At 43.3% G+C, this 20,553-nt stretch overlaps 1 protein-coding gene across 1 annotated transcript in view; it reads left to right on the top strand.

The window, feature by feature from the left end:
* The first annotated feature begins 962 nt into the window (after positions 1–962).
* The window catches only part of SNUPN (snurportin 1), a 51,443-nt gene continuing 31,852 nt past the window's right edge, over positions 963–20,553 (top strand). Inside the window, exons 1-4 of the mRNA XM_023753178.1 lie at positions 963–1,279; positions 3,006–3,168; positions 16,163–16,336; positions 16,599–16,722. Coding sequence (XP_023608946.1) covers positions 3,011–3,168; positions 16,163–16,336; positions 16,599–16,722 — 456 coding nt within the window. The 5' untranslated portion in view covers positions 963–1,279; positions 3,006–3,010. The remainder of the gene's footprint in view (positions 1,280–3,005; positions 3,169–16,162; positions 16,337–16,598; positions 16,723–20,553) is intronic.

Raw genomic sequence — 20,553 nt, 5'->3', positions numbered from 1 at the left:
AATTCAAATATTTGGCTCAAAAGTTGTGTGACAGGAAAGTTACCTAACCACTCTGAGCTTTAGTTTCTTCTTGTGTTATTTGCAGATTAAGTGAGATAATGTATGTGAGGCAGTGTCTGGTCAATGTAAACATTCAATAAGTAGTATTTCTATTTGTTGTTTTTTAAATATATTTTTATTGATTACAGAGAGGAAGGGAGAGGGAGAGACAGAGAGAAACACCATCGATTGGTTGCCTCCTGCATGGCCCCCGACCAGGGCCAGGAGCCTGCAACCGTAGGTGCCCTTGACCTGAATGGGTCCCAGGACCCTTCAGTCTGCAGGCCCATGCTCTATCCACTGGGCAAAACCGGCCAAGGCACGAATGTGCTTTCTTAAATCAGAACGGAACAATCAGTTAACAGAGCATGATTAATATTTCTTGTAACTACTGCTAGTCCCCATTATTCTATTTCTGCCCCTAACAGTTTGTTCTTGATGCTTACTACTTAAGCAGGAATCAGCCTTCCTCGGCGCCCCCCACGGAGTAAGAAAGGGAGCCTCCCAGTTGGAGCAAACCCGGTGTAATGAGGCCGGGTTCCAGCGTGGCTCTCGCAAGCGGGAGAGGGTGTGAAGGGAGCAGGGAGCCATTCAGGGACCGCGGAGACGGGCGGGTTGTGGGAGCGCCCAGCGCGCTCACAGCGGGTCTGAAGCGGGACCCAGGCCTGGAGGTTCCAGAACGCCGGGACCGAGTGGGGCGCCTCCTGTGGGCGCCAGGCGCGCAGGAGCGGTGCTTGGGCGCAGCCGTACCCTCCCAGAAGGGGCCCCAGCTGACCGGAAAACACCAGCCCCGCGGAGCGGAAGTAGCGCCGCGCGGAGACCCCGCCCCCGAGAGGGCCGGAATCTCGGGATGCTGGGGCGAGTGGGCTGGGCGGTGCGGCCCCAGGGGCGGGAGGCTCTTCCGCAGCCAATGATTGGCTGGCCCCTGCCTGTGGCGGCAGCGGTGGCGGCGCCGCGTGGCCGGGCCGGCTGAGTCCTGGGTTCGAGCCTTAGCTCTAACTGCCCCTCGGTGCCGGCTCCAATCCCGGGCCTCCGGAGGTTCTCCCCCGCAGGGGCGGAGCCAGCCAGGCCCTCCCCCTGGGCGCGCTTCCGCTCCTCTAGCCCCCGCGGTCTGGCCCAGACCCTCAGGGACTAGGAGGGAGGAGGGATCTCTCGAGACCTGAACGGCCCCATCCGGAGGGGAAAAGGCTGTGCGGGGCTGTGGCGGGGAGAACGGCCGCCTGGAATCGATAGAAGCTCGGTGAGAGACGGCCGCGGAGGATGAGGACGAGGAGGAGAGGCGGGAGGCGCGCGAGGGGCGGGAGCGCGGGCGGGGGTGGGTCGGAGGTTTGGGAGTTAGTAGGGCGCAGACGCCGCTGGCGCAGGAAGCCAACCGTGCCGAGGTGAGAACCCTAAACGACTGCACCCATGGAGGAATGGGTTCAAAGAGCCGGAGGCAGCCAGGAACAGCGTAGAGAGCCTCCCCAGTATCCAAAGCTGCGATTACGATTTTTTGTGCTTCCTAGAACAGCAGAAACCCACAAATTATATTATGGAAGTGTTCAGACTTACATAAACGTACAGAAAGTAGCTCGTCATTACGGATTCCAAGTACTCATCACCTAGCCTCAGCCGCAAATGGCCACCCTGGTGGCATTATGTGTGTTAAGACGAGCCTCAAATCAAGTATTGCTATGTTAATCTTAAGTAAAAAAGAGTTCCTTTCCTGTACATTTTGCAAGATGAAAAAGATTTCTGGAAATTGATTGAGCAACAATGTGAATGCACTAAACACTACTGAATTGTGCACTTAAAGTGGTTAAGATGGTAACTTGAGTTTTTAATCACAATTTTTGAAAGTTCCTTTCAAATTAAAAAATCTAATGCTGTAAATTAAGAAAAGAAAATCTGACCTCAAGTGTGCAATGCAAAGTAACTCATTGCCAAGTAGAGGCCCATAAGGTCTATTTTTAACTCTAGAGGCTCTGGAATGAACCTGCTGGTTTTGGTGCTCAGAGCAGTGGGACCTACGCTGAGGTGAACCTGAAGCACTGTGGTGCCCACTGTCCATCTGTCTCTCAGATGTTTCCCTTTTCTTCTGAGGCACACCTTTAACCTTTGGGTAAGCTCCTGTTCCACTCCATACCTTTATTCACAGAAGAGTGAAGTGTGAATTCACCTCCTTCTCTCCACTTTAATTCTTTAGGGCTTACCTGGGTAGTCTTTCTCTAGTATGACATCTACTCTCTGTTCTCCCAAAGGTACCACATGTCAGTCCTTCACATTTCTAAAGCACATGGTATTAGCTGGTAGACAACCTTCCACATTCTAGCTTTTTTTTAGCTATCATTTTTTAACTGAGTCCAAAGTAGGTAGTTCTGAAAACTCCCTTTGGCCCACTCCAAACAAAACAAACTATAAAATGAGAAAGTAACTGCTAGATTTGGGTTTTTGGCTTCTCTTATCTTCCTGCAGGGGCCCCAGAACCAGTATTTTTCCTGGAGCTAAATTTTCTTAATATGGGTTGGCATTTATTAGAGAATGAAACAACCAATTGGATAAACTGCATCAGAAAGTTTTATTAGTTAATGAGTAATGACTACTTAGAGCTGTTCAGGAAAAAGTTAGGTACTTGATCACATCACTGGTTATGTATGGTAAGAAGGAATTAATGACAGGACACTTGGTAATGGGTGGCAAAGAGCAAAAGTTAGATTGAATCACAAGGTGAAATTGCTTAGTGGCTAATGTTTAAGGTTATATCTATACACTCAGAGCTATCAGAAGGATCATTATTAAAATATCTGCAGGAAATACTGTAATTGCTCATCTGTAACTCTTTTACCCTTTAACTTTCATTTTTCCCAGGAAACCATTATGATTTTGGATTAAGTTTTTTTTAGCAATGTAGATACCATGTTATAACTGCCTGTATACAGGAGGTAATATAAAATGAATGAACCATCTTCTTATATTTTCCTTTGTAGGGAAAATGGAAGAACTGAGTCAAGCCCTGGCTAGTAGCTTTTCTGTGTCTCAAGATCTGAATAGCACAGCTGCCCCACACCCTCGCCTGTCCCAGTACAAGTCCAAGTACAGTTCCCTGGAGCAGAGTGAGCGGCGTCAGCAGTTATTGGAACGGCAGAAATTGTAAGGGATGCTTTGACTCCCTGGCTTTTTTCTCCAGGCTGGGCATTGTGAACAGATCAGAAAGCTCTAGGCTTGCTTCTACAGAACCCTCTTCAAAGTAGACCCTTTGTAGGTTGATCATCTTATCCACAAGGTTGGGAGGAATAAATCCTGGCAGAGGTAGATGTCTTTTACACCCAGAGCTTAGAAAAAAGATGAGGAAGTTTGAAAGTAAAACTTCAGTTATTTGGTTAATTTTTTTTTTCCTGGCAGCAGTACTGAGCTTTGTAATTTATGGACTTGAGAAAGTCACGCCCAGACTTCCACTCCCCACATTCCCTGTGTAGCTTCTCCCACATTCTGAATCCTGGCCTTGGTGTGGTCTTCCTGTCTGCCTGCAGCCCAGATGTTTCTGTAGAGACCTTGGGAGCTCCAAACAAATAATTCCACAGGGAACTTGAGGAAATGTCTTCCATACATGTAATTCTCAGTGCCAAGATGAGCATACAGGAAAAGAGAGCAGGATAGGAATGTTTGAGGCTATGCTTCTCTGAAGGCAAGGCCTGTCCTTTTATTCTCAGTGCAACATGGTCTCTTCTGGGTAATCAATTAAGGAATTGAAAATCAAGAGGAGCTATTAACAGCTGCACAGTTTCTGTACCATCTGCATTTTGACCAGTGTTGCATCACTGCATGTATTTAGCAGAAATGGTTCCCTGTGGCCTCTGGGTTGCTTGCAGATTACCTTCTCAGATCACCCATGCCCCCTCTTAAACAAAAAAAAACACTATAATTTACATATTTCAAATTTTGAACTATGAATACATGTAATGGATGTGTGATGACTTTTTTTTAATATATTTTATTGATTTTTTTTTTTTTATAGAGAGGAAGGGAGAGGGATAGAGAGTTAGAAACATTGATGAGAGAGAAACATCGATCAGCTGCCTCCTGCACACTCCCCACTGGGGATGTGCCCACAACCAAGGTACATGCCCTTGCCCGGAATCGAACTTGGGACCCTTGAGTCCGCAGGCCGATGCTCTATCCGCTGAGCCAAACCGGTTAGGGCATGTATTGATTTTTTTTTTTTAAATATATTTTATTGATTTTTTACAGAGAGGAATAGAGAGTTAGAAACATCGATGAGAGAGAAACATCGATCAGCTGCCTCCTGCACACTTCCTTCTGGGGATGTGCCCGCAACCAAGATACATGCCCTTGACCGGGATCGAACCTGGAACCTTTCAGTCCGCAGGCTGACGCTCTATCCACTGAGCCAAACCAGTTAGGGCTGACCTTTTTTTTTTAATCCTCACTTGAGGATATGTTTTTTTTTTTTTATTGATTTTAGAGAGAGAGAGGAAAGGAGAGAGAAAGAGAGGGAAACATCCATGAAAGGAGAAACATCGACTGGTATAGTCCCTGACCGGAAATGAAATCCATACCCTTTTGGTGACTAGAGCTACCTGGCCTGCAACCTTTTTTTTTTTTTTTAAGTATACTGTTCTGAACATTTAGCTAACAATGTTTCTTTGCAGAAATTCTATATCGTTAAGTTCCAGGTATTCCATTGAATGGACAGTTCATGATATAATAATCAAAGCAGTCCCCTACTGACGGGCATATGGGTAATTTCTTCTCTCTCTCTCTCTCTCTTTTTTTTTAAAATATATTTTTACTGATTTCAGAGAGGAAGGGAGAGGGAGAGATAGAAACATCAATGATGAGAGAATCATTGATCGGCTGCCTCCTGCAGGCCCCCTGCTGGGGCCTGAGCCCACAACCCAGGCATGTGCCCCTGACCAGAATCGAACCTGGGACCCCTCAGTCCACAGGCCGGCGCTCTGTCCACTGAGCCAAACCAGCCAGGGCTTTACTCTCTTTTTTTAATATATTTTTTATTGTAGATAGTATTACAGATATCTCCCACCTCTCTTTAAAAAATATATATATTGATTTCAGAGAGGAAGGGAGAGAAAGAGAAACATCAATGAAAATCATCGATTGGCTGCCTCCTGCATGCCCCCTACTGAGGATCGAGCCTGCAACCCTGACCAAGAATTGAACCGTGATCCTGGTTCATAGGTCGATGCTCAACCACTGAACCACACGGGCTGGGCAGGTTTTTTGTTTTTGTTTTTTTAGTTTCCTTCTCTTGTGCTTAAAACAATGCTTGGGAAATAACCACAGAAATGCATCCTTTTGTACATGTACAAGCACTCCAGCTCTTTCTTATCTATATACTAGAGGCCCGGTGCATGGATTTGTGCACATTGAAAGGAAATTAATTAGAAGAAATGTTTTAATATTGCTATTCACCCTTTCTCTATAATAGAAGTGTCAACCAAATTCACAATCGACAAACAGATTAGTGCCAGCAAGAGCTTTTATATGTATTGCGCATGCACAAGTCAACTTAGCCTTTTATATATATAGAATAAACATGCTTAATTAGATCTGCTTTCTTTTTTTTTTTTTTTTTTACTTTTAAAATATAATTTTAATATTTAGGTAACTTTGATCAACAGTTTTCAGCTCTAGTAGTTTATTTTTAACAGAGAATTGTGAATTAGTGTAGACATTTATAAAAATATATATATGTATATATACAGATATATAATTTGAATTTCTCCCCAGTTTTTTTTTAAATTTTTTTTTTTAATTTTTATTGCTTAAAGTATTACAAAGGGTATTACATATGTGTCCTTTTTTTCCCCCGCCCTTGACAATCCCCTGGCCTCCCCCACCCCCCAGTGTCTTATGTCCATTGGTTATGCTTATATGCATGCATACAAGTCCTTCGGTTGATCTCTTACCCCCTTCCCTCCTGCCCCCCAACCCTCCCCGGCCTTCCCGCTGCAGTTTGACAATCTGTTTGAGGCAGCTCTGCCTCTGTATCCATTATTGTTCAAAAGTTTATAATGGTCTCTATTATCCATGAATGTGTGAGATCATGTGGTATTTTTCCTTCATTGACTGGCTTATTTCACTTAGCATAATGCTCTCCAGCTCCATCCATGCCGTTGCAAATGGTAAGAGTTCCTTCTTTTTTACAGCACCATAGTATTCCATCGTGTAGATGTACCACTGTTTTCTAATCCATTCATCTACTGATGGGCACTTAGGCTGTTTTCAGATCTTAGCGATGGTGAATTGTGCTGCTATGAACATATGGGTGCATATATCCTTTCTGATTGGTGTTTCTGGTTTCTTGGGATATATTCCTAGAAGTGGGATCACAGGGTCAAATGGGAGTTCCATTTTTAGTTTTTTTAGGAAACTCCATACTGTCTTCCACAGTGGCTGCACCAGTCTGCATTCCCACCAGCAGTGCACAAGTGTTCCTTTTTCTCCACATCCTCTCCAGCACTTGTCGTTTGTTGATTTGTTGATGATAGCCATTCTGACAGGTGTGAGATGGTACCTCATTGTTGTTTTGATTTGCATCTCTCGGATGATTAGTGACTTTGAGCATGTTTTCATATGTCTCTTGGCTTTCTGAATGTCCTCTTTTGAAAGGTGTCTATTTAGGTCCTTTGCCCATTTTTTGATTGGATTGTTTATCTTCCTTTTGTTAAGTTGTATGAGTTCCCTATAAATTTTGGAGATTAGGCCCTTATCAGATATGACATTGGCAAATATGTTTTCCCACGCAGTGGGTTTTCTCGTTTTGTTGATGGTTTCTTTTGCTGTGCAGAAGCTTTTTAGTTTGATGAAGTCCCATTTGTTCATTTTCTCTTTAGTTTCAAGTGCCCTAGGAGCTGTATCAGTGAAGAAATTGCTTCGGCATATGTCTGAGATTTTGTTGCCTTTGAATTCTTCTAGAATTTTTATGGTTTCCTGTCGTACATTTAAGTCCTTTATCCATTTTGAGTTTATTTTTGTGTATGGTGTAAGTTGGTGGTCTAGTTTCATTTTCTTGCATATATCTGTCCAATTTTCCCAACACCACTTATTGAAGAGACTATCTTGGCTCCATTGAATGTTCTTTCCTCCTTTGTCAAATATTAATTGAGCATATTGGTTCGGGCCGATTTCTGGGTTCTCTATTCTATTCCATTGATCTATATGCCTGTTCTTGTGCCAGTACCAGGCAGTTTTGAGAACAGTGGCTTTGTAATACATCTTGATATCTGGTATTGAGATCCCACCTACTTTCTTCTTTCTCAGGATTGCTGCAGCTTTTCGGGGTCTTTTTTATTCCAGATGAATTTTTGGAAAGTTCGTTCTAGATCTGTGAAGTATGCCGTTGGTATTTTAATGGGAAGTGCGTTGAATTTATAGATTGCTTTGGGTAGTATGGACATTTTAATGATGTTGATTCTACCAATCCATGAACACGGTATGTTCTTCCATCTGTTTATATCTTCCTTTATCTCCTTTTTCAACGTCCTGTAGTTTTCTGAGTAGAGGTCTTTTACCTCTTTAGTTAAGTTTATTCCTAGGTAGCTTAATTTTTTTGGTGCGATGGTAAATGGGATTGTTTTTCTAATCTCTCTTTCTGAAAGTTCACTATTGGTGTATAGAAATGCCTCAGATTTCTTGGGGTTAATTTTGTATCCTGCTACATTGCCAAATTCATGTATTAAGGCTAGTAGCTTTTTGATGGAGTCTCTAGGGTTTTGTATGTATAATATCATGTCATCTGCAAATAAGGACAGTTTTACTTCCTCTTTTCCAATTTGGATGCCTTTTATTTCTTCTTCTTGCCTAATTGCAATGGCTAATACTTCCAGTACTATGTTGAACAGGAGTGGTGAGAGTGGGCATCCCTGTCTTGTTCCTGTTCTTAGGGGAAATGGTGTTAGTTTTTGTCCATTGAGTATGATGTTGGCTGTGGGCCTGTCATATATGGCTTTTATTATGTTCAGGTATGGTCCTTCTACTCCCACCTTGCTGAGAGTTTTTATCAAAAATGGGTGTTGGATATTGTCGAATGCTTTTTCTGCATCAATTGATATGACCATGTGGTTTTTTTCTTTCAATTTGTTTATGTGATGTATCACGTTTATTGATTTGCGGATATTGTACCATCCTTGCCTCCCTGGGATAAATCCTACTTGGTCATGGTGTATGATCTTTCTGATGTACTGCTGGATCCGATTTGCTAAGATTTTGTTGAGGATTTTGGCATCTATGTTCATGAGGGATATTGGCCTGTAATTCTCTTTCATTGTGTTGTCTTTACCTGGTTTTGGTATTAGGGTGATGCTGGCTTCATAGAATGAGCTTGGAAGTGTTCCTTCCTCTTGAATTTTTTGTAGTAGTCTGAGGAGGATAGGTTTTAGTTCTTCCTTGAATGTTTGGTAAAACTCCCCATGTGAAGCCGTCTGGTCCTGGGCTTTTGTTTGCTGGAAGCTTTTTGATGACTGCTTCAATTTCTTCCATAGTTATTGGCCTATTGAGATTTTTAGATTCTTCCTGATTGAGTTTTGGAATGTTGTATTTTTCTAGGAATTTGTCCATTTCCTCCAGGTTGTCTAGTTTGTTGGAGTAGAGCTGTCCATAGTATTTTTTAACAATCATTTGTATTTCTGTGGGGTCTGTTGTTATTTCGCCTCTATCGTTTCTGATTTTGTTTATTTGGGTCCTCTGTCTTTGCTTCTTGGTGAGCCTGGCTAGAGGTTTGTCAATCTTGTTTATCCTTTCAAAGAACCAGCTCTTGGTTTCATTGATTTTCTGTATTGTTTTTTTGGTCTCTATGTCATTTATTTCTGCTCTAATCTTTATTATCTCCTTCCTTCTGCTCACTCTGGGGTTTTCTTGTTGCTCTCTTTCTAATTCTTTGAGTTGTAGAGTTAGATGATTTAATACCATTTTTTCCTGTTTTTTGAGATAGGCCTGTAGAGCTATAAACTTCCCTCTCAGGACTGCTTTCATTGTGTCCCATAGGTTTTGGATTGATGTGTTTTCATTGTCATTAGTTTCCAGGATGCTTTTAATTTCTTTGATCTCATTGGTAACCCAATCAATATTTAATAATATGCTATTCAGCTTCCAAGTGTTTGAGTATTTTGGGTTGTTTTTATTGTAGTTTATTTCTAATATTATGCCATCGTGGTCTGAGAAGATGCTTTTTATGATTTCAAAATTCTTGAATTTGGGGAGACTTTGCTTGTGACCCAATATGTGGTCTATTTTTGAATCTGTCCCATGAGCACTTGAGTGGAATGTATATTCCGCGGCTTTGGGGTGAAGTGTTCTGAAGATGTCTTTTAAGTCCATCTGATCTAGTGAGTCATTTAGGATTGCTGTTTCTTTGCTGATTGTTTGTCTAGAGGACTTATCCAGTGATGTCAGTGGTGTATTAAAGTCCCCTAGTATGATTGTATTGTTGTCGATCTCTCCTTTGATATCTTCCAGGAGTTTTTTTATGTATTTGGGTGCTCCTGCATTGGGTGCATATATGTTTACCAGGGTTATATCTTCTTGTTGTATTGATCCCTTTAGTATTATGAAGTGGCCTTCCTTATCTCTTGTTATGGCCTTCACTTTGAGGTCTATTTTGTCCGATATAAGTATTGCTACCCCAGCTTTCTTTTCATTTCCATTTGCCAAAAAGATATTTTTCCATCCCTTCACTTTCAGTCTGTGTGAGTCCCTTCTAATGAGGTGGGTCTCTTGTAGACAGCAGATGTATGGGTCATGTTTTTTTATCCATTCAGCCACTCGATGTCTTTTGATTGGAGCATTTAGCCCGTTTACGTTTAAAGTTATTATTGAAAAGTACTTGTTTGTAGCCATTTCTTTTTTTGTGTGGCTGTTTTCTTTCTGAGCTTTTTATTTTTTCTTTTTACACCAGTCCCTTTAGCATTTCTTGCATTGCTGGCTTGGTGGTGATAAACTCCCTTAGCCTTTTTTTGTCTGTGAAGCTTCTTATTTCCCCTTCAATTTTGAATGATAGCCTTGCTGGATAGAGTATTCTCGGGTTCAGTCCTTTGCTTTGCATCACTGTAAATTTCCGTCCATTCTTTTCTGGCCTGATGTGTTTCTGTTGAGAAATCATTTGATAATCTAATGGGAGATCCCTTGTATGTAACTTTCCGTCTCTCTCTTGCAGCCTGTAAGATTCTCTCTTTGTCCTGAACATTTGCCATGGTAATTATGATGTGTCTTGGTGTGGGTCTTTTCGGGTTCACCTTGTTTGGGACTCTCTGTGCTTGTGTGACTTTTTTCTTCCCCACCTCAGGGAAGTTTTCTGGTATTATTTCTTCGAGTAGGTTTTCTAATCCTTGTTCATCTTTCTGTTGTTCTGGCACCCCTATTATTCGTATGTTGTTTCGTTTCATGTTGTCCCAAAGCTCCCTTAGGCTCTCCTCCTGTCTTTTAATTTTTTTCTCCAATTGCAGTACAGTTTGGGTGTGTTTTGCTTCCTTGTCTTCTAATTCACTAATTCGGTCCTCCGCTTCTCCTAGTCTACTGTTGATGCTTTCAATGGTGTTTTTTATTGCAGCTATATCGCTCTTCATTTCTTCTTGGGTCTTGCATAAGTTATTGATTTTTTCATCTGTTTCTTCTTGCTTCTAGCATAAGTAGTTGATTTTTTCCTCCATCCGGTTTATGCATGCTAGGACCCTTATTCTGAATTCTTTTTCTGTCATGTTGCATGCCTCTGTCTCACTTAGCTGCTTTTCTGGCGAGTCCTCCTTTTCTTTCCTTTGGGGGTTTCTTTGCCTACCCATGTTTGATCTCACTGACATATCTAGATGTTGAGTCGTTCAGTGGCTCCTCCCTGGGTGGCAGTGGCTCCTTGGGCTGTGGTTGCTCCTTGGGTGGTTGCGGTAGCAGCTGCTCCTCAGTTGGCAGCAGCTCCTCTGGTGGGTGTTGTTCACAGCTGTGGTGGCTCTTCTGGCTGGTGGGGGGAGGCTTCTCGTACAGCTGCTGTTCCTCAGACAGAGGGTGTGGTGATCAGGAGGCTGCTGTTGCTTGGATCTGCTGCGTTGATTTAAAGGCACAAAATACAACACAACAAGGCACAACGTACCAGGCACTGAACACAAATATATTCACGATATTAATAACCCCAAATAAAGGTGACCCCCCGAATTAAGAGAATTAGGGGGTAAGTGCCGGGAGCCAGTCCATCCTTGCTGTTTCAAGGGACCTGGCGTATATGGCATACTGTTCTTAATATGTTTGCTCCCCTTCTTGGCGCTATGTGTTTTAACCAAAGTCACCTCTCCGAGAAAGGTTGTTTCCCCAGGTAGGAATTTTTCCCTGAGGTTAGGGAGGGGATACAACCCCTTAATTAAGTGCCAGGCGGGTAGTTAAGCTACATAATCTTTACTCCCTGGAATGGAGATAAGAAACGCCCTAACCTTTGTAATAGAAATTGACAGGATTAAAATCGGCTGGTATAAATACGGATGTAACAAGACAACAAACATCAGAACCTCATCAGATCCTAACCAGAACCTAGCCAGAGAACATGGCAAAAGATCCTGGACAGAACCTGGCTACAGAACTTCACTGGAGAGCCTAGAAGAACATGGCAAAAGAACCTGGATAGAACCTGGCTAAAGAACCTAGAGACAGGACTTGGCTGGAGATCCTAGACAGAACCTAGAGACAGGACTTGGCTGGAGATCCTAGACAGAACCTAGACACAGAACCTAGAAACAAAACCTAGCGACAGAACCTAGAGACAGGACTTGGCTGGAGAATCTACACAGAACCTAGAGACAGAACCTAGGGAGAGAACATGGCACCAGAACCTGGCTGGAGATCCTAACCAGAACTTCACTAGAGATCCTGACTAGAACATGGCAACAGATCCGGGCTAGATCCTGGCTGGAGAACCTCGCTATGCTGATGAACTGAACCCTGTCTTCATGTCATTCCTTCTTCGCCGACTTCGTCCACACCTTTGGGGACCCCTGGACCCGCTGGGGTTGGACCCCAACATCTAGCGCCCGAACAGGGACCCTTAGGTAAGCCCCCCATTCTCCTAGGTAAGCCCCGCACTCGGGACGGATAGGACTCCACCAGGGTGCTACAGACCCCCCTATAGAGGATAAGTAGGGTAAGAAGGTGGATAGTACAGAACTTAGATTGAGAAGATGTGCCATACTGAGTCCAAAGAAAGAAGACTCTGTATTGATCCTTAGATTGAGAAGATGTGCCATACTGAGTCCAAGAAAGAAGACTCTGTATTGATCTTTAGATTAAGAAGATGTGCCATACTGAGTCTAAAGAAAAAAGACTCTGTATTGATCTTTTAACACATATGCTTGCTAGCAGAGGAGTTAAGGTTACTCCCAGTCAGATGGAATGTTTTATACAAGAAGTATGTCCATGCTTTTCTGAGGAAGGAAAGGTGCCGGAAAGGTAAATGTAGAGGCATGGGAGAAGATAGGCCCAAGGAGCCTTATCCTTAACCCCACTGCAGCCTTTCCACCCTGGAAAAGTGCAGGATTAGCAAGCTCTCCCTGGGGTGATAGATCAGGACTCAGGTAATAGCAGAAAGCGCCAATCCTACTCTTAAAATGGATGTAACAAGACAATAAACATCACATCCTCATCAGATCCTCAGCAGATCCTCATCAGATCCTAACCAGAACCTAGCCAGAGAACATGGCAAAAGATCCTGGACAGAACCTGGCTACAGAACTTCACTGGAGAACCTAGACAGAACATGGCAAAAGAACCTGGATAGAACCTGGCTAAAGAACCTGGTGACTGAACCTGGCTGGAGAACATGGAGAACCTGGCTGGAGAACCTAGCGAGAGAACATGGCACCAGAACTTGGTTGGAGATCCTGACCAGAACTTCGCTGGAGATCCTAGCCAGAACTTTGCTGGAGATCCTGGAGGGAGAACCTCGCTATGCTGATGAACTGAACCCAGTTTCCATGTCATTCATTCTTCGCCGACTCCGTCCACACCTTTGGGGATCCCTGGACCCGTTGGGGTTGGACCCCAACAGGTAAGGAGGAAAGAAGAGAAAAAGATAAAAGGGAAAAAACAAAAGAAAAATGAGAAAGAAAAAAAAAGGAGTGCAAAAATGAAATTGGGGAAAAAAAAGAGGGGGGAATAAAAGAAAAAGAAAAAAAAGAGAGAATGAAGTAGAAGAGGGGAAGAGACTATTTGTATGAGGAGAAAACTCCTATAGAACTGCCACTAATCCCAACAAATTCCAGCAACAGATCCCTGGAGATGAATGCAAACTACAACCAACCAATGATATCAAGAGAGGCAAGGGAAAACAGAAGCACAAAAATAGCTGGGGGGTGGGGGAGGGGAGGGAGGGGAAAAACCAGCAGATAAGAAGAAAAAGAAAAAGTAAAACAACCTCACAACCAGTCCTAAAAAAGGAAAAAAAAGAAAAACACAAAACGAGCAAAAAAAAAAACAAAAAAAACAAACAAACAAAAAACCACAGACAAACAAACAAACAAAAAATATATTCAACAATCAAGCAAACAGCAAGAAAACAATAGAAAGATAAGAGAAAAAAATGTTAGGATAGTGAAGAAGGATAAGGGATAGCTGTAAAAGGATTTAGAGCAGTGGATTGGAAATAGGATATATAAGAAGGTTGAAATTGGACAGGGGGTAAAAAGACGGAATAGGGAAAATCTAGAGCAGGAATAGGGTAAGAGAAACAGGACACCAAAAGGGGAAAAGTGAGGAAGAGGGTTTTAGCATAGAGGTAAAATTGAGGTAGGGAAAATTGATGCTAAAGGAACGATGAAAATAGAATGGAGAACACTACTCCCAAAATAAAAAAAGAGAAAATAAAATGGCACTTTAAAAAGTGGTAAAATGGTAGCAGTAATAATACTGGTTAAAAATAAAAATGTAGTAATTAAAAGGGTAAAATCAGGTGATGGAAAAAGAAGAAAAAGAAAAAAAATTGGTTTCTTAGTTGAAAGGCGAAAAAAGAAAAAAAATTTGCAGTAGTGAAGGTCTTTCGGTTCTTCTACTCTTCAGCTTGGCTCGCCTTAGTCCTGCCAGGTATTCAGGAGAGTGTTGAGTTTCCCTGCGATACACTGTTCCTCCAGATCTGCTTTCTGATGTAGCTAAACTTTTTCTGGCCTAGTGAAGCACCCCAACTTCTCTTTCAGGTCATTGTCAGCAACACAGCAGTAAATATTAACACAAAGCAGATTATTATTGTAGGGAGAACAAAGGGTAAAATATTTAACTGCAGCAGTGTTTGACTATATTCTGCACAGTGAGAAAACCTGAAGTCATTTTCAAGTTCCACCATTTCTTCTTTTCAGTTAGGTCAAGTTTCTAAACTTTCTAAATCTCTGTTTTCCGGCTAATGAAAATAAGATTCCACCGAGTATCCTACTCCAGGACTTCTGTGAGGATCAAATGAGATGAGGCACGGGAAAACACTTCACAGACATTTGGTTAAAGTGTGAAATGTTTGCAGCTGGCTATAAAGCAAGTCGTGTTCCTGGGCTGAAGAAACTCAAAGGAGGCTAGTTGTTGCTAGGGAGAGGAAGCCGGGCGTTGCTACGTGATGTCATTACCCGGCACCCACAGCGACCATTTCTGGTCCGGGCTGGGCTGTGGGCCGCATTTGGTACCATGGGGTCTCAGCAGCGTTGGCTACAATTTGATGGGCTGTCACTCTAGGGTGGTGGCAGGGCCTGTGTCCCACTTGGGCGGAGCCAAGTGTTGCTTTGTGGGCACCAGGTCCGCGGTGCCGTTTCTTTTTAAATGGCCAGTCCGAGTCATGGCAGCTCCTGCGTTGAGGTAGATATAAAAGGCTAAGTGATCGTCTGACCGGTAGCTATGATGCGCACTGACCACCAGGGGGCAGGAGCTGCTGAGCTGCGGTGTCTTATTCTCTGGTGACGCACTCCGGAACCAGAGAGGAGGAAGCCCAATTCCAGGGTGCATCACCCGAGAACTGTCCTCTCGCACTCCAGGACCCCTAGGGGGATGTTGGAGAGCTGGTTTTGCCCGATCCCCGCAGACCAGGCCGAGGGACCCCGCTCACTCTGCAGACACTGAGCCATGGCGCCACCCCAGGTGTGTCCGGCCTATCTCGCCTAGTCCCGCCCTGCCAGCCACCTTCTAATTAATTTCCCTTCAATGTGCATGAATCTGTGCACCAGGGCACTACTCTTGAAATAAAAGACCATTGTGCTTGCATATGCCCTCTCTCATGTGCACCTTTATGTGCATGAACATGTGTGTTTGAGAAAAAACCAGCTGAGTTGGTCTCACTGCCTCAGTGCTTGATCTCTTAGTTGATTCTTGGACAAGGATCAAACCTGCAACCTTGGTGTATCAGGATGACATTCTAACCAAGTGAGCTATTGGGCCAGGGCTACTTTACAAATCACTTTGGAACAATTAGGTTCCAAAGATTACTGTTCTTCCTTCTCATTTCCCAAACTTTGTACAATATGTAATTTTTTAAAAAAATATATTTTATTGATTTTTTACAGAGAGGAAGGGAGAAGGATAGAGAGTTAGAAACATCGATGAGAGAGAAACATCGATCAGCTGCCTCCTGCACACTCCCCACTGGGGATGTGCCCACAACCAAGGTACATGCCTTTGACCGGAATCGAACCCGGGACCCTTGAGTCCGAAGGCCGATGCTCTATCCACTGAGCCAAACCGGTTAGGGCTGTAATTTTTTTTAAAAAAAGAAGAATATAATACCTGGCCGGCGTGGCTCGGTGGTTGAGCATCAACCTATGAACCAGGAGGTCATGGTTCGATTCCCATCAGGGTACATGCCTGGGTTGCAGGCTCATCCCCAGTGTGGGGCATGTAGGAGGCAGCCAACCAATGATTCTCATCATTGATGTTTCTCTCTCCCCTTTCCTCTCTGAAATCAATAAAAATATATTTTTTTTAAAAAGAGGAAGATAACGATAGAGGGAAATAAATAAGTTATTAAATTGTAAACTAAATGATTGTTTTTGAAAATTAGGAGCTGGAGAAAGGCCTAGCTGCTCCTCATAAAACTGTTTAAAGGAGAAAGCCCTAGAAGCTGTCGTTTTAAAATTTTCACTTCTGCTGATGCCTTTTCTTTCTCTAGCAAGCGGCTGGATTATGTGAATCATGCCAGAAGACTGGCTGAAGATGACTGGACAGGGATGGAGAGTGAGGAAGAAGATAAGAAATATGATGAAGAAATGGACATTGACACTGGCAAGAAGTTACCAAAACGCTATGCTAATCAAGTGAGTATTCCAGAGATTAGGCCCAGCTAGTCCCACTCCCTTTACTATGCATTCAGCCCCCACTGAAATAAATGTTGCCATAAAGAGAGGAGGAGGCAGGAAAAAGGAATGGAAACTGCAAAGAAAATGCTGATGTTCAGGAAGTTTACAGATGCAGAGAAGACATGAAGAGTGCCCTGTGCCGACCAGGGCTCACTGATGGGTACTGTGAATAGTGAGTTTGGAAACCCTTACCCCTGGCTCACTACTGATATACTAATGGACTCCAGGCACTTGTCACTTATTTAATAGTCATTGCATAGCTGTTCTGGATCGGACCTGTCCAGCCCAGCACTGCCCCACCACACCTCCCAGATTGGTAATCTTTCCCAAGCAGAGGACTAAGATGGCAGTGTTGGATCTTTACATTCAGGTGGTAGGAAATGGGAAGTGTAGCTGCCCTTGAATATAAGGAGCCTGCATAGCCACCCAGGCCACCCAGTTGGGCCATGTGGGGCTGAGACCATGAAATAACAGATCACTATACAAACTTAACTAATTGCCCTGTTGGTTCCACAGAGGAAACCAATGTGGCTTGTGGGACCATAGGGGAAGCAGGCATGGAAACTGTCCAGTGCTCTAGGCAGTCCAGGTATTCCAGAAGGCAGGATATGGGTCCTAGAGTGGGTCCTACCCTGCTATTGTATCCTTTCCATAGTCTATGTGTCTTGTCACCTCAAAATCTTCTCCCACCTTTAGAATATGATTCCTGGGTTCACATACTCCCATCTTTCTTCTTTGCCCCAAATACAGCCCAGATAACATCCTCTATGACAGTTCTGTTCAGTAAGCATTGTTGAAGGCCCTGTGTTATGCTAGGCAATGCTGTGGGAAGGTAGACATGGGTCAGAAATAACCCTTATACTCCTGGAATAACTAGAATATGTTTTTTTGCTGTAAGAAAGTGAGATTAAGTTCTAACAGGCAAGGAGGCAGGGTTGTGAAATTGAGAAAAAGTTAGTAAACAAGGAGCCAGCTTTGAAACATGGATAGGACATTGATAGGCAGAGGTGCAGGGCATCCCAGGTAGCAGGAACAGGCTAAGCAAGAGCCCAGAGGTGGGAGAGGGGTATATGGTGTGTTCAGGAGTGATGAGAATGGGGCAGCATAGGGTGAGAGGAAGGAATATGGTAGAAATATGTGCAGGGGTATTGATTGTGTTTTAGATTGTGGGAACCACTGAAAATTTTTGACCCAGAGACAAAGCTGGAACTTCATGTGAAGACACCCTCATAAATGTGTCAAAGGGTCTGGAAGAGAAAGACTAGGGTAGGGAGCTTAGGTTTGCTAAAACAGTCTGATGATAGGCAATGAAGATGGGAAGGAAATGAGGTCATGAGTATGAGAAATGTCAAAATGTTGCCAGGAAGAATGGACAGAATTTAGCAGTAGATTGGATAGAAGAGGCACTATGAGAAGTGATTAAGGGTTTAAACTCTGAGGTCACATAGACCTGACCTCAAAGCCAGGCTCTTTGTTGACCTTGAGCAAGTTACTTAACCACTCTAAGTCTCTCAGGTTTCTTATCTGTAAAATGGGGGATAGTAATAGTATCTATCTCATAGAATTGTTAGGAGGATTAAATGAGGTAGTGTACCTTAAATACCTAGCCCAGAGCCTGTAATAAATGCCCCATGAGTATTAGCTGCTACAACTGTTTTTTTGTTTTTTTAAAAATATATTTTATTGATTTTTTTACAGAGAGGAAGGGAGAGGGATAGAGAGTTAGAAACATCGATGAGAGAGAAACATCGATCAGCTGCCTCCTGCACACCCCCTACTGGGGATGTGCCCACAACCAAGGTACATGTCCTTGACCGGAATCAAACCCGGGACCCTTTAGTCCGCAGGCTGAAGCTCTATCCACTGAGCCAAACCGGTTAGGGCTACAACTGTTTTAAATAGCTACATTTATAATAAAAGCCTAAGAGACCATTAAGGCGGAACGACCAGAACAACCAGTCACTATGATGCGCACTGACCACCAGGGGGCAGACGCTTAATGCAGGAGCTGCCCCCTGGTGGTCAGTGCGCTCCTACAGGGGGAGCACTGCTCAGCCAGAAGCCGGGTTCACAGCTGGCGAGCACAGCGGCAGTGGCGGGAGCCTCTCCCACCTCCATGGCAGCACTAAGGAGAAGCGAGCCAAGCGGTAAGGAGCAGCGGGCGTAAGGAGCAGCGGGCGGTAAGGAGTTAGGGGTCCTGTGAGAGGGCACACCCCCGCGCTGAGGGAAATATGCCCCCCCCCCCCCCCCCCCAGTGCACGAAGTTCATGCACCAGGCCTCTAGTTGAGATATAATTCACCTACCATGTAATTCACAGATTTATAGTGTACAATTCAGTGTTTATTAGTGTATTCATAGGGATGTTCAACCATCACCATTCCAGACCATCTTCATCATCCCCAAAGAAACCTCATCCCCATTAGCAGTCCATCTCCATTCCTCCTTTTCCCCAGCACTAGCAATCACCTATATTTCCTTTCTGTTTCTATGGATTTGCCTATTCTGGACATTTCATATAATTGGAATCATACAAGATGTGTCCTTTTGTGTGTGAGTTCTTTCACTCAGCATGATGTTTTCAAAGTTCATCTATGTTGTAGCATGTGTTCATTTTTGTGAACATATTTTCTTTATTCATTCATCAGTTGATGGCCATTTAAGTTATTTCCACTTTTTGGCCATCATGACCTGCTCTAAACATTCATTTACAAGTTTTTGCATGGTCATGTTTTCATTTCTCTTGGATATATACCTGGGAGTGGAATTACTAGGTAATTCTATGTTTAATCTTTTGCGTACTGCCAAACTATTTTTCTAAGTGACTGCACCATTTTATATTTTCACCAATGGCATATAAGAGTTCCAATTTCTTCACATGTTTGTCAATACCTTGTCATATATGTGTGTGTGTGTGTGTGTGTGTGTTTGTGTGTGTGTGTTTTATTTCAGAGAGGAAGGGAGAGGGAGAGAGACAGAAACATCAATGATGAGAGAAAATCATCTATTGGGTGCCTCCTGCATGCCCCCTACTGGGGATCAAGCCTGCAACCAGGCATGTACCCTGACTAGAAATTGAACTGTGTCCTCCTGGTTCATGGGTCAACACTCAACCACTGAGCCACACCGGCCAGGCTACTCTTGCTTCTAAGAGGCTTTATTTAGACCTTTCTCCACCTAATGGTGTATTTAACTTCATGTTTAGGTGGCGTTCCAAATCAGCACTTTTATTATGCCACAGCACTGGAGATGTTCAAGCTCTAGACACTTTTTCGTCTTTTTTTTTTCCCCAGAGGAAGAAAATTTTTATTTTGGGCTATAAATTACAGTAATCTCTTTTTCCGGTTTTTGGTTGGATTACCTTTGAGCCTTTTGCTTTCTGCAGGATCTATAACAAGTCAGGTGATAGGTGATTTCATCTGCCAAGTCCTTGCTTTTAATAGCATCCTCAAATGAGGCTTTCCATAAAGTGATAAGAGTACACGGAAAGGACTGGAAAGGAAAGGAAGGCATTCATCATAGTAGGAATTAATCCATTCATCTAAAGTAGGAATTAATTTTTAAAATAAATGCTCTATTTTATAAATAACACTTACTACATTGTGGTTTTTTTAAAATAATTTTTATTTTATTTTATTTATTTATTTTTATTTTTTTGGTTAATCCTCACCCAAGGATATTCTTCCATTGATTTTTAGGGAGAGTAGAAGTGAAAGGGAAAGACAAAGAGATACATTGATGTGTGAGAAACACATCGATTGGTTGCCTCCTGGCCGGGGAGGAGGCATGTACCCTGACTGGAAATTGAACTGTGTCCTCCTGGTTCATGGGTCAACACTCAACCACTGAGCCACACCAGCCAGGCTACTCTTGCTTCTAAGAGGAATCGAACCCTGGACCCTTTGGTCCACAGGCTGACGTTCTATCCACTGAGCCAAACCAGCTAGGGCTAAAATAATTCTTTATTGTTGAAAGTATTACATGTGTCCCTTTTTTCCTCCATTGACCCCCTACCGCCACCCCAGGCCTTCAGCACCCTATTGTCTGTGTCCATGGGTTATGCATATATGCATACCAGATCTTTGGTTGATTACCTCCCACCCACCCACTCTCCCCCACCTTCCCTCTGAGATTCCGCACTCTGTTTCATGCTTCCATGTCTCTGGATCTACTCTGTTCCTTCGGTTTATTCTGTTACTTAGATTC

Source organism: Myotis lucifugus, unplaced genomic scaffold (genome assembly GCF_000147115.1).
Source record: "Myotis lucifugus unplaced genomic scaffold, Myoluc2.0 scaffold_41, whole genome shotgun sequence".
Taxonomy (NCBI): Eukaryota; Metazoa; Chordata; class Mammalia; order Chiroptera; family Vespertilionidae; genus Myotis; species Myotis lucifugus.
The sequence above is the reverse complement of the archived record's forward strand: the minus strand, read 5'-3'. Positions and strand labels throughout refer to the sequence as shown.